This window comes from Bos indicus x Bos taurus, chromosome 22 (genome assembly GCF_003369695.1).
Source record: "Bos indicus x Bos taurus breed Angus x Brahman F1 hybrid chromosome 22, Bos_hybrid_MaternalHap_v2.0, whole genome shotgun sequence".
Taxonomy (NCBI): Eukaryota; Metazoa; Chordata; class Mammalia; order Artiodactyla; family Bovidae; genus Bos; species Bos indicus x Bos taurus.
In genome coordinates, this window is record NC_040097.1 from 22,866,009 (window position 1) to 22,879,168 (window position 13,160).

General features: G+C 42.9%; 1 protein-coding gene across 3 annotated transcripts in view; it reads left to right on the forward strand.

Annotated features, from left to right (window-relative positions):
- Positions 1 to 13,160, forward strand: part of SYNPR (synaptoporin) — a 300,656-nt gene that overhangs the window by 152,732 nt on the left and 134,764 nt on the right. For all 3 annotated transcript variants that reach the window (XM_027523263.1, XM_027523265.1, XM_027523264.1), the window contains one exon: positions 11,192 to 11,316. In XM_027523263.1, coding sequence (XP_027379064.1) covers positions 11,192 to 11,316 — 125 coding nt within the window. The remainder of the gene's footprint in view (positions 1 to 11,191; positions 11,317 to 13,160) is intronic.

Below are 13,160 nucleotides of genomic sequence, written 5' to 3' on the forward strand. Positions count from 1 at the left end.
CCAGTCCAACCAGTGTGGCCTTTCTGAAATTCCTATTGGTCATACCCTTCTCTGGCCAATAACCCAGGCCCCTCCTAAAACCCCAGTTTCTCCTGGGTTTCTGTAAGGGCCAGATAGTAAATAGGTTTGCCTTTCAGACCATAGGGTCTCTTATACTCAGTTCTCTCGTTGAAACCTGAAAGCAACCATAGACCTCATGTGTGAATGAATATATGTGGCTTGACATGGCCCAGGGGCCATAGTTTTGAGATCCTTACTACATCAGACCTGACACAACCCTGCCACCTCCTGAATGGAGCCTCAGCTTTCTTCTCATCTTACAGTGTCTGTTCCCGTCCTGTCAGCCGCACGGCTCAGATGTGCCTTACTCGTTCACTTGAGTGTTGTTGATTTGCTTCTCTCTCTACCTGAAACTGGAGAAGGCAATGGCACCCCACTCCAGTATTCTTGCCTGGAAAATCCCATGGACGAAGGAGCCTGGTAGGCTGCAGTCCACGGGGTCGCTAACAGTCGGACACGACTGAGCAACTTCACTTTCACTTTTCATTTTCATGCATTGGAGAAGGAAATGGCAACCCACTCCAGTGTTCTTGCCTGGAGAATCCCAGGGACGGGGGAGCCTGGTGGGCTGCCGTCTATGGGGGTGCACAGAGTCGGACACGACTGAAGCGACTTAGCAGCAGCAGCAGCTACCTGAAACACTCATTTTCTCCCTCTTACCCAGCTACACCTGGCACGCTTGCCTGACATCTGCTTAGCTGTCCATTCCTCGAGATTCTACTCCTCATGTCCCTCCACTCCTCTGCAAACACACTCCACATTTTCCTCTAGGGGTTCCAGTGACTACCACCACCAAAAAGCACTGTCACCATACCTGTTCATCCTCTTGTCCACATTCCCAAATAGATAGCAAGTTCCCTGGAGGTGGCAGTGTGCGTCCTTCTAAGTAGACAGAAACATTTCCTTGGAGGAGGCAATGGCAATCCACTCCAGTTCTATTGCCTGGAAAATCCCATGGACAGAGGAGCCTGGTAGGCTACAGTCCATGGGGTCGCAGAGTCGGACACGACTTCACTTTCAATTTCACTTTCTCTTTCACTTCCCCTGGAGGTGGCGGTGTGTGTCCTGCTAAGTTGCTTCAGTCATGTCCAACTCTTGGAGACTTTATGGACTGTAGCCTACCAGGCTCACTGTCCATGGGATTCTCCAGGCAAGAATACTGGAGTGGGTTGACATTTCCTTCTCCAGGGGATCTTCCTGACCCAAGGAATCAAACCTGCATCTCCTGTGTCTCCTGCATTGCAGGCATATTCTTTACCACTGAGCCACCAGGGAAGCCCAGAGGTGGCGGAGGGGAATATATTTATATATTTTAGTCAACAAGTGTTTAGGGAGCACCCACTTAGTGCCAAGAGCTGAGATTCATCAGTAAAGATAAGGGCATTACCTTTCCTCAGAGAAGTGGCCAGGCAAAATGTAAACAGGTGAATGCATAATGCCAAACACAGATTTTTAAATGTCTGCTCAGGTAAATAGCAACAGAAGTGAATAATGAGAGTGAGAGTGGGGGTAGGCTGGGGTCAGGTGCCCTTCTCTAGACAGCATAGTCCAAGAAGACTTTCTGTTTGCAGAAGATCTCCGCTTATTTGGAAAGGGCTGCAGAGATGAGAGTGTGTCTAGCTATAAGCTGAGGGGCATGATCTAAGGTGTGCTGAGTGGTACCTGTCCTTTCATTAATACAGCCCTAGGGCCATTGCAGTGCTTGGAGAACAATTGGTACTTGGTCAGTGTTTGGTAACTATCTCAGTTGCATTTCCCAAAAGCAGATCCTGAGACTTGCTTTTGAGAAATGAAGGAATGTAGGCTCAACAAGGTGACCTGAGAGATCATGCCAGGAACACAATGATGAGTGAAGAAATAAGAGAGGAAAAGGAAGACTCCAACCACAGGTGTCATTCATGAGCAGATTTGCTGTAGGCTGCTGCTGCTAAGTCGCCTCAGTCGTGTCCGACTCTGTGCGACCCCATAGATGGCAGCCCACCAGGCTCCAGCGTCCCTGGGATTCTCCAGGCAAGAACACTGGAGTGGGTTGCCATTTCCTTCTCCAATGCATGAAAGTGAAAAGTGAAAATGAAGTCGCTCAGTTGTGTCCAACTCTTTGCGACCCCATGGTCTGCAGCCTACCAGGCTCCTCCATCCATGGGATTTTCCAGGCAAGAATACTGAAGTGGGGTGCCATTGCCTTTTCCGTTGCTGTAGGCAATAGGGCTCAATCCCATTGGAAGAAACTGTATTAAACACACCTCAAAATTTCCCCACAGACAGAGAAGGACACTTGGGGGATTTGTCCACCAATTTCCATCCCACATTGTTTGGAAAATGACATAGAATTGATCCCCGGAACCTTGCACCATGCCCCAGTCATAGGCTCTGTCCCTGCTGTCTGAGATAGCCCTCAACAGAGAGAATTGAATGTTTAGGGAGGAACCTTTGATGCATATGAGGACTGTCCCCCTGACGCTGCAGGTGGCCTGTAGAGAGTGCGGAGGGGATCCTAAGCAGAGCATCAACAGCTTTTCCTACAATAACTAAATCAGTAAGTAAATAATAAGTGATTGAATGTATACAACAAATGAATGAATCAATAATTGAAGTGAAATCAGTCAAATAAACCCAAGGAGAGTGATATGAAATAAGAGGAAATATGAGATATGGAATAAGAGGAAATGTGAAATAAGAGAAGTGAACCATTGAAATCAGCCCCGAGTTCTTGCTCCAGGGGAGAGTCAAGAAAAGTCCTTTGGTTGCTGTGGTGTGCTCAAGCGCAGGTGACTCTACGGTTCTCTTCCCAGTCAAGTTTCAGAGATTTTGGTGGCTTAGAATTGGCCATGGTGGAAGTATTTACACCATAGGAATTGGCAAATGCTGTATAAGTCAAAGCTGTATCTGTGGAGCTCTGATTGTCAGCACACACAGCTTTGTGGTAAGAGAAATGCCACTACTTGGTCCCAATCACCTAATCTCTTTCTAGCCAGGCTCCTTACTCTCACTTATTTCTTCCAAGGGATCTTTCTTGCCAGAGATTGTGCATGAGACCTTGGAAGATGTCCCCTCCCTGACTTCACTGAAGACCACAGTCCCCATGAGAGTCATTTATCAGCCTGATTTCCTGTCCTCCTCCAACCTATTTCTTTCCACTATGCCTTGCAAATTAACCAGAAGGATTAATAGCAGCTTTCACTGATATTCCTCGTGTGGTGCAGTTAATTCAAAGGAGGGAGCTGCTTGCACTCTTTCCAGGGGAAAACCTTTGGTATTGTTAACTGTGTAAAAGTATTCCTGCTATGAGGAATTTTGGTTTGTGGATGTTTATTAAGCCAGAAAGTGCAAGGCAATACTTCTGTTCTCTTTCACCCAGATGTATTCCTAATTAACTGCCTGCAAGGGAAATCTCTGCTGGCTAATTTCATCCATTAGAGAGTAATTTTTGTTGTTAGGAACAGAGCCATAGATCATCCAAGACAGTAGTCAAATGAGAGTTCATCGTAGGAGATTTGTTTTACACTCCTGAACTAGAGGGAAGTGAGTGATTGGGCTGGTGATTATGATATTGATTATCTGAGGTTGTGCTGGAGGCTGAGGTGTCTGCTCTATTTGAGGAGAATTGGAAAGCTGGCAACACAGAACTATTTTTTTCTTTTTTAATTTTCATTGAAATATAGTTGTTTTATATTTATAATATATTTATAATATTGTGTTATAATATTGTGTTAGTTTCAGGTATACAGCAAAATGATTCAGTTACATATGTGTTGACAATATATATATATAAAACATATAAGTTTTTAGATTCTTTTCCATTATAGGTTATTACAGCATATTGAATAAAGTTCCCTGTGCTATACACTAGGTCCTTGTTGGTTATCTATTTTATATATAGTAATGTGAACATTTTAATCCCAAATTCCTGGTTTATCTATCCCCTCTTCCTCTTTGGTAACCATAAGTTTGTTTTCTATGTCTGTGAGTCTATTTCTGTTTTGTAAATAAGTTCATTTGTATCATTTTTTAAGATGTCACATATAAACAATACCATGCAGTATTTCTTTCTGACTCAGTCTTTCTCTTTCTGCCTCACTTCACTTAGTATAAAAATCTCTAGGTCCATCCATGTTGCTGCAAATGGCATTATTTCATTCTTTTTTATGGCTGAGTAATATACACATTGGAGAAGGCAATGGCAAGCCACTCTTGCCTGGAAAGTCCCACGGATGGAGGAGCCTGGTGGGCTGCAGTCCATGGGGTCACTATGAGTCGGTCACGACTGAGCGATTTCACTTTCACTATTCACTTTCACGCAATGGAGAAGGAAATGGCAACCCATTCCAGTGCTCTTGCCTGGAGAATCCCAGGGACGGCAGAGCCTGGTGGGCTGCTGTCTATGGGGTCGCACAGAGTTGGACACGACTGAGGCGACTTAGCAGCAGCAGCAGCAGCAATATACACATATATACAATGGAATATTACTCATATATAAATAATATCTTCTTTATCTATCCTTCTGTTGATGGACATTTAGGTTGCTTCCATATTCTGGTTATTGTAAATAGTGCTTTGATGAATATTGGGTTACATGTATCTTTTCCAGTTATGGTTTTCTCTAGATATCTGCCTAGGAGTACACCCACTGGATCATACGCTACCTCTGTTTTTAATTTTTTAAGGAACCTCCTCATTGTTCTTTATAGTGGCTGCACCAGTTTACATTCCCACCAACAGTGTAGAATGGTTCCCCTTTCTCCACCTCCCCAGAATTTGTTATTTGTAGACTTTCTGATGATGGCCATTCTGAGTGAACTTTTATAATTTCACTTGATTGGGGTAAATGAACTTTTGCCCCTGGACTGTGCCCTTGATGTCTAGGAAGGTGAGTAAGTACACTTCGTTACCAAAAAGAAGGCACAGGTTTGGTTGAGGATGAACACAGGGCCCAGAGCTTGTAGAAATGCATACATGTACACATGCACACACAGAAACACAGTGTCATTAATCTGTCATCAGGTTGCATATAGCCTAGAGAGCTGGCCTCAGATGGAGTTTTTCTCTCAGACTCTTTGCCCTCCCGAGCCTTCCAGTGCCCATCTTCAATTCTCCCTCCATCCTGGCTGCATAACACAAAGTTTTCCATCTCCCAGGGGAGGATATCATCTGTCTTAGGAATCAGCATTAGTCTCTCAGAGTCTAACATCTGCAAGACATAGGGACCATCCTCTCGCTAATATCCATGGCCTCTCTAAGCAACACTTGTCGAGCTGAGAAAGTCTATGTTCCTTTACAACATCTTCCACAATTCTTCTAAAATCCTCCACCCCGACCAAGGGTGAAAAGAGGAAAGAAGGGAGGGAGATAAGAGAGAAGGAAGGGAGGGAGGAAAGGAAAGAAAGAAGGAAAGGAGAGAGAGTGTATTACCCATTCTCTTTAGCAGTAGGTTTGCAGTATGTGTTTGTGAGTCCCTGATGAGCAACATCGGAGAAGGCAATGGCAAGCCACTCCAGTAGTCTTGCCTAGAAAATCCCATGGATGGAGGAGCCTGGTGGGCTACAGTCCTTGGGGTCGCTACAAGTCGGTCACGACTGAGTGACTTCACTTTCACTTTTCACTTTCACACAATGGAGAAGGAAATGGCAACCCACTCCAGTGTTCTTGCCTGGAGAATCCCAGGGACGGCAGAGCCTGGTGGGCTGCTGTCTATGGGGTCGCACAGAGTTGGACACGACTGAAGTGACCTAGCAGCAGCAGCAGCAGCAGCAATGAGCAACATGGGAAACCTCAGGCCACTGCAGCACCATGATGCATCTCTGGTCAAAGAAGTATGGACCATTTGACAATCCTCTATCCATGTGATCAAAAACTGTTCTTCCTGTTATTCTAGAACTAATTAGAAGACTGCTGACTGAGGGAATTTACAGACCAGGATTCTAGTTCCAGCTCTGCTCTTGCTGAGTTTAAGGCAAATGGATTTTCTTCTGTAGTTCTCAATTTCTTCAACAGTGTGGTGATAGGGGAGGGTAAGGGAAGGAGAAGGAAGAGGAGAGACACACTCTAATGGTTTATTGAGAACTCTGAGCCTGATGCTTTGCATGTATTCTCTCAGTTGACATACCCAAATCCACGTGAGGTAGATTACTGTCAACCTCAATTCACCATCCAGCTGCCACATTGACCTTCCATTGGGTCCCTGAACTTGTCAAGCCTTTCCTTCCTTAGCGCTTTCACTTAAGCTGTGCCCTCAGTCCCTGGGGCTTCTCTCCACACCACCCTCCATTGCCTGTGGCTTTCTCGCTTTCATCTTCAAGGTCTTAGCATAAATGTGACATCCTCAGATATAACACCCTGGTCTGGAAGGTGTCCCCCAGAACACAATTTGTAATTATGTTATTTGTATGTTCTTTTAATTCTGTCCCAACCCCCTTCCAGCATTAAACTTCAGAGGTGGCAGGGACCTACTTTTTCTTTGTCTTTTCTCTAACTTTTTACCTTTCTGTTTCCCATCATCTGGCACCTGGTAAATACACCATTAAACAGCTGCTGAATGAGCCAGTGAATTAGTCCTGATTTAGTGGATGTAAGAATGAGGTTGGGAGAAGTTAAATATCTTGCTTGGTGTCAGGCAGCTAGAAATTGGACTCAGGCTCAGGCCTGCCTAACTCTGGAACTGCTCCTGTCTACCACCTAGGGTGGAGTTGTTGGGTGGACTTCCAAGATTTCCAAAGTTCCATCTGACTTTACATTTCTCTGCAACACTAAGAGAATTTCAGATCCCTAAAGGACTTCCATTTCCCTCTCCTCACTCTGTCCTGATGTATCCTAATTATAGGACCAGGTTCCTGGATGATATGTGAGTTAATTTCATTCTCCCAGATATTTCACTTTCAAAACTATCCCTATAATATTATTCACTCATCAGGACCCGACTCTTCCGGTGTTGTACAGACATTATCTGTTTAATCTTCACCAAACCCATGTGAGTTTCATATCAGTCACACAGTATGATTTCTCTTTAATCAGTGAGGACTGTGGGGAATGCAAGGTAACCAGAAAGCCCGTAGGTATCATATTTAACTCAAGTTCAATGTCTTATGTTTTCAGAGCTCGATAGACATTAAAAGAAAAAGTAGTGGTGTGTGTGGTTTCAGTACTCTGATGCCTTCCTCTACATATCAAATATTTTGAGCTAAATATGTAATTTTAATACATAATTATCTTTCCATCTTAAGTTCATTGCATGGTAATATTAATAATATTTTACTGTATGTAAGGTAAATATTTTCATCTTAATATAAGATGAAAAGCCAAAAGTAGTTTCTTTACAGCCATTAAACCCTGAATTTAAAGGATTTATCTTTGGGTCTTTTACCTCTAAATCACTCTAGTTTAATGTCACAGGGGATTTTAAAGAATACTACTGTTTGAAATCCTTATGGTATCCTGCCACACTTTTAATATAGGATTATTAAGCTTCACACACTGTTGTTGTCAAAAGGAAATATGATCATGTATGCTAAGTGCTGGACACGATAGCTAGCCCATTGTAGGTGCTTAATAAAGCCAACAACAGATAATTCCTCCTAACCTTTTCATGTACAAATGTTGATTACACACTTAGGACTCTTGCCTGAGAGAAGTACACATGTGTAAATACCAGACAAATCTGCATGGATTCAGAGAGGACTGCACATAAATACATACTCCATCTCATTTCCTTCTCTCAGTGATTTGGGAGGACACTGAGGATATTTCTGTTGTACAGTCTAGGAAAGGGCAATCTCCACATCCTACCACAGGGCTCTGGACCTTGCTATTCCATTTTTTCTTTTGGAAGAAATTGAACTGAAGACGCTGTCATGACATGGCACACAGGACTGTGCCATCCAGTGTTGTATGATGAAACCTAGATTTAAGCATTGAACAATTAAAACCATGCCCTCCTCATTCCTACCAACACTAAGAGCTGACAGAAAGAGAACATCTGGTCATGAGCAAATCCATCTCACAGGGAAACAGATCTGAATCCTGTCAGCCTTGGTGCTCTGAGTGGATCATTCTCAGATTTCATGATGGGTTGGAGTACCTTCTAAATGACTCTGCAAGTCCCATCAGTGATATAAACTAGGAAAGAAAGCTAACAAAGGAAAAAAATAAGGTTTTCTGGAGTGTTTGTATGTTGGTTCATTGGGGCTGATGGTCATATAGATTTAGCTAGGGAGGAAGTCTAAACTTCCTATTTTATGTCCTACAAGATCTTACCAAAATCTCATACACATTTATTTAGAGTGATATCTCTTGTTCACATTTATTAAGTGCTTTTTCTGTACCAGGATCTATTCTAAGTGCTTTACACACATTAACATAGATAAACACATTTTGCTTTTACTACGTCTATAATATCATTTGGTCAAGTTGTTTCTATTTTAAATTACTGAATTTAGAAACCAATAACTTGGTGGATTCTGGATCAAGATGGCAGAGTAGGAAAATCCTGAGCCCATCTCCTTTCACAGACACACAAAATCTAGGACTATCTACAGAACCACTGTCACTGAGGATGACCTGAAGAATAGTAGACCAGGTTTTCTAAAACTAAGAATCTATAAGGAAAAGGCCTCATCAAGTTGGGGCAAAAGAACAGAAGCATGAGCTAGTCAGAACCTACCCACAGAGGGAGGAATGTCACAGCTATGGCAGTTTCCTCTGTGGAGCAAGGGCTTTGAGCCCCACATCGAGCTCCCTAGCTTGGGGGACCTGCTCCAGGAAGACGAGCCTCTGTAACATCTGACTTTGAAAGCCAGAGGGGCTTATGGCCAGGAAAGCTGGAGGGCTGTTAGAAACTGAGACTCTGTTCTTGGAGAGTACACACACACACACGCTCATTGCTCAAAGTCTCAGCACAGAGACAGCAGCTTAAAGAGCACCTGTGTCACAGGAGAAAGAGATTCACTGACTAAACTTAGGACATGTGCTGGAGGGTAGAGATCTGGTGGAACTTCCTCCAGGGACAGAAACACTGGCAGGTGCCATTAAAAAAAAAACACTCTCCTTCTCCCTAGTGGGCCCAACCCTGGTGTGTACCACTTCTGTCACTCTCCATCAACTGAACTAATACCATGTGTACCAGCCTGGTATATCCCTGAGGACCTACCTTGCCCATCCCATCTGCCCCAGCTGGCTCCTCCAAAGCAGCTTCTGTCACGTTCCACCAACAGGCATTCCCATCTGACACTGGCACCCCTCCAAGGTGGCTCCTCCTCCAGGGGTCCAGTCCTACATACCAGCAAACCCACAATAGCCTCACTTGGGCCTTGAAGCTACTTCAGAGTTAAAGATACACACAGAAAGTGAAGGAATGGGAGAAGATATTCTATGCAAGTGGAAACAGAAAGAATGCTGGAGTATCAATACTTGTATCAGATGAAATAGACTTTAAAACAGACTGTAAAAGGGGACAAAGAAAGGCATTATATCATAATAAGAAAGATCAATCCAAAGGTAAAGCAAATATTAACAGACAAAAAACAAGAAACTGACAACAATACAATAATTGTAGGGGACTTTAACACCCCATTTATGTCAATGGAGAGATCATCCAGACAGGAAATCAGTAAGAAAACATTGGTCTTACATGACACATTATAGCATATTGATTTAATATATAAATACAGATTAGTCCATCCCAAAAGAACAGGATACACAGTTTTCTCATATACACTTAAGAATATTCTTCAGGATAGATCACATTTTAGACTACAAAACCCTTACACAGTAATTCCTTAAGGCAGTGGCACCCCACTCTAGTACACTTGCCTGGAAAATCCCATGGATGGAGGAGCCTGGTAGGCTGCAGTCCATGGGGTCGCTTTGAGCGACTTCACTTTCACTTTTCACTTTCATGCGTTGGAGAAGGAAATGGCAACCCACTCGAGTGTTCTCGCCTGGAGAATCCCAAGGACGGGGGAGCCTGGTGGGCTTCTGACTATGGGGTCGCACAGAGTCGGACATGACTGAAGCGACTTAGCAGCAGCATGCAAAGTAAGCTGGTGTTGCTAATGAGAACCCAAGCTACTATAAGAAGGTGAATTCCAAAGTTTGGTATTTGTTTTCTTCCCATCTTAGGGCATTCTCACCCTCCCAGATATATCTTCTTTCTCTCGAAGACTTATTTGAGTTCCTGCTTCTAATTTTCACTGCCTGATTATCATAGATGCATGTTTTATGCTAGGATAGACTGATATTAGTTGGTAATCAGTTGAACCTTCTAATAGTTGACTCTTGAAAGAGCAAGTAAAACAGAGATGAAACCATGAAGGATGCTTTGAGGTTGACATATATTGAGATGTTGTGCTCCAGAATAGCACATTTTAGGCCTGGAGAATCCCAGGGACGGGGGAGCCTGGTGGGCTGCCGTCTATGGGATCGCACAGAGTCGGACATAACTGAAGCGACTTAGTAGCAGCAGCAGCAGCAGCAGCCACTTCCTCCACCCATCAACCCTAAAATTCTTTGTGCATTTTTAAAAATCTGTATTATTCCAAAAGACAAAACATGTGTTTTGCAGAAAATACAGATAACCAAAAAGAAGGAAGCAAGGAAACATCTGAAATTCTCCCCACATGGAGATATCTATCATTAATCCCTCAGTGTGTAGCTTTCCAGAGACTCTGATGTAAGATTACATCTCTACCTTCTGTTGTGTGACAGTTCTTTACACAGATGCTGTTGTTCACTCACTAAGTTGTTTCTGACTCTTTGCAACCCCATGGACTGCAGCAGATCAGGCTTTCCTGTTCTTTACTATCTCCCAAAGTTTGCTCAAGTTCATGTCCGTTGAGTTGGTGATGCTAACCATCTTTACACAGATATTTGATATCAAATGCAGATATTTTGTCCTTGTATTTAATTTTTCTGAGCAAAATTACTCCAGCTTTCCAGGCAATTTTTCACACCCCACCATTCCACTCTCCATCATCATCCTGGCCTTCATTCCAGCCTAAACCATATATGATGCCATACTTGGATGGTCATACTTGCCATCCTAACCTCTCTCAATGTAGACACTAACCTCCTGTTGACATATTTCATGAGATCAACACCATTCTAATAGCTGCCTTCTCTATTCTTTCTTTGTTCTCTCCAGCTTTTTGCAATCTTTGCATTTGCAACATGCGGTGGTTATTCTGGAGGCCTGCGGCTGAGTGTGGACTGTGCCAACAAGACGGAAAGTGACCTCAGCATTGACGTGGCGTTTGCCTACCCATTCAGGTAGGGAATGGTGCCCTCTTACAGAGAGGCAGGGAACTTTGTTCCTTCTGTGGTTTCTTTTAAAAAAGGTACAATCTCCCAGGAATTTCTGGGTAAAAAGAAAGGATTCTCCCTGAGCCTGCAAAATGCCCAAATAAGTAAAATGCCCATCCAGCACCCTACCCTGGGAAAAGTTATTCTCTGGGAGTTGTAGCTTTAAACCAGAATGAACTCTTCTCCCCAACCCAAACTGCTACAAATGGCCCAATGTTGGAGTTTTATCAATATGGAAACCTCAGTTACACAATTCCTTCCTCCCCATCCATATTTTCATGAGTTCTCTCAAATTCTCTCTAAAATTGTGTGGTCACCTTTCATTTCATATCAACTATGCAGTCCTGGCTGATAATATGTTTAATGGTATTAATAGGGAATAGTGTTTCCATCTGCTAGACATTGTGCTTAGCTTTTCACCTGTTTAATCTCATTAAGTCATCACAATGACCTTGTAAGGGGAGTACAGGTGTCATCACCATTTCAAATGAGGAATCTGAGGTGCAGGTACATTTTCCCAGCTTCCCTTGGTCAGTAAATGGCAAAGTCAGTATTTGAGCCTACCCAGGGTATGCCCAGAACTGACATCTCTATTCCTATACTTAAGTTGCTTGAGATAATTCTTTCAACCTCTTTATAAGTTCATGATGAAAGATAAGACCTGTCTATAAAATAACGGCTATATACCTATCAAGATTTGTCCCAAGTCAGATGTCTTGTGGTTATGATCCAAAGTGGATTAATTGAAATAAAAATCTAAATGATTCGTTTCTGTAAAACTACCAAATGCTTGGTACCAAAAAACTGGTGTGATTTTTGAGAACAACTTTCAACATAATATTTTGGCTTCTTATTAATATACTCTCTTGTGTGCACTTCAAGTTAGCAAACATTTGTCAAACAGTCATTTTGTGCCAGATACAGTGCTGGCTCTGTAAATGCAGAGAAAGGTAGAAATTTGCTCCTAAAAACTTTTCTTAAACAGGTAAGTACAGTGTTTTCCAAAATCTTTCCCACGGAACCCTAGATATTTAATGTTTCTAAAAAGAAAGGAAGAGAGAAAGAAAGAGGAAAGGGATGAAGAATAGGAGGGAGGAGAGGAGAAAGAGCTGGAGAATCATTAAATGATTTGATAAAATAAGTTTAAGAAATACTTCTTAGCACTTTGCCCTTTTAATACACATTTTGAATCACCAAGAACACAATGTTTCTCCAAATGTATCTGACCACAGAAAGCCTTTCTCACTGAACATCTCAGAAGATTAATATATCATGGAACATATCGATCTAGTAAACCTCTCCTAGTCCAAAACAAAAATGTCTCAGTTCACAGGCAATGAATCACACAGACGTGGCATTTACACCAATGTATTAAACGGTTTTTAAGAACTGTACAGTAATACAAGTTACAAACACCTCTGCTCAAGTAGATTCTCTCCTAATAAACTAATAAGAGAGTCCAAAGCAGAGAAATACTAACCATAGAATGCCTGGTAATTTAGTAATAAGAGTTTCCTATGCCAGTGGTCAGAGAAGGCAATGGCACCCCACTCCAGTATTCTTGCCTGGAAAATCCCATGGATGGAGGAGCCTGGTAGGCTGCAGTCCATGGGGTCGCTAAGAGTCGGACACGACTGAGCGACTTTACTTTCACTTTTCACTTTCATGCATTTGAGAAGGAAATGGCAACCCATTCCAGTGTTCTTGCCTGGAGAATCCCAGGGACGGGGGAGCCTGGTGGGCCGCCGTCTATGGGGTCGCACAGCGTTGGACACGACTGAAGTGACTTAGCAGCAGCATACCAGTGGTAG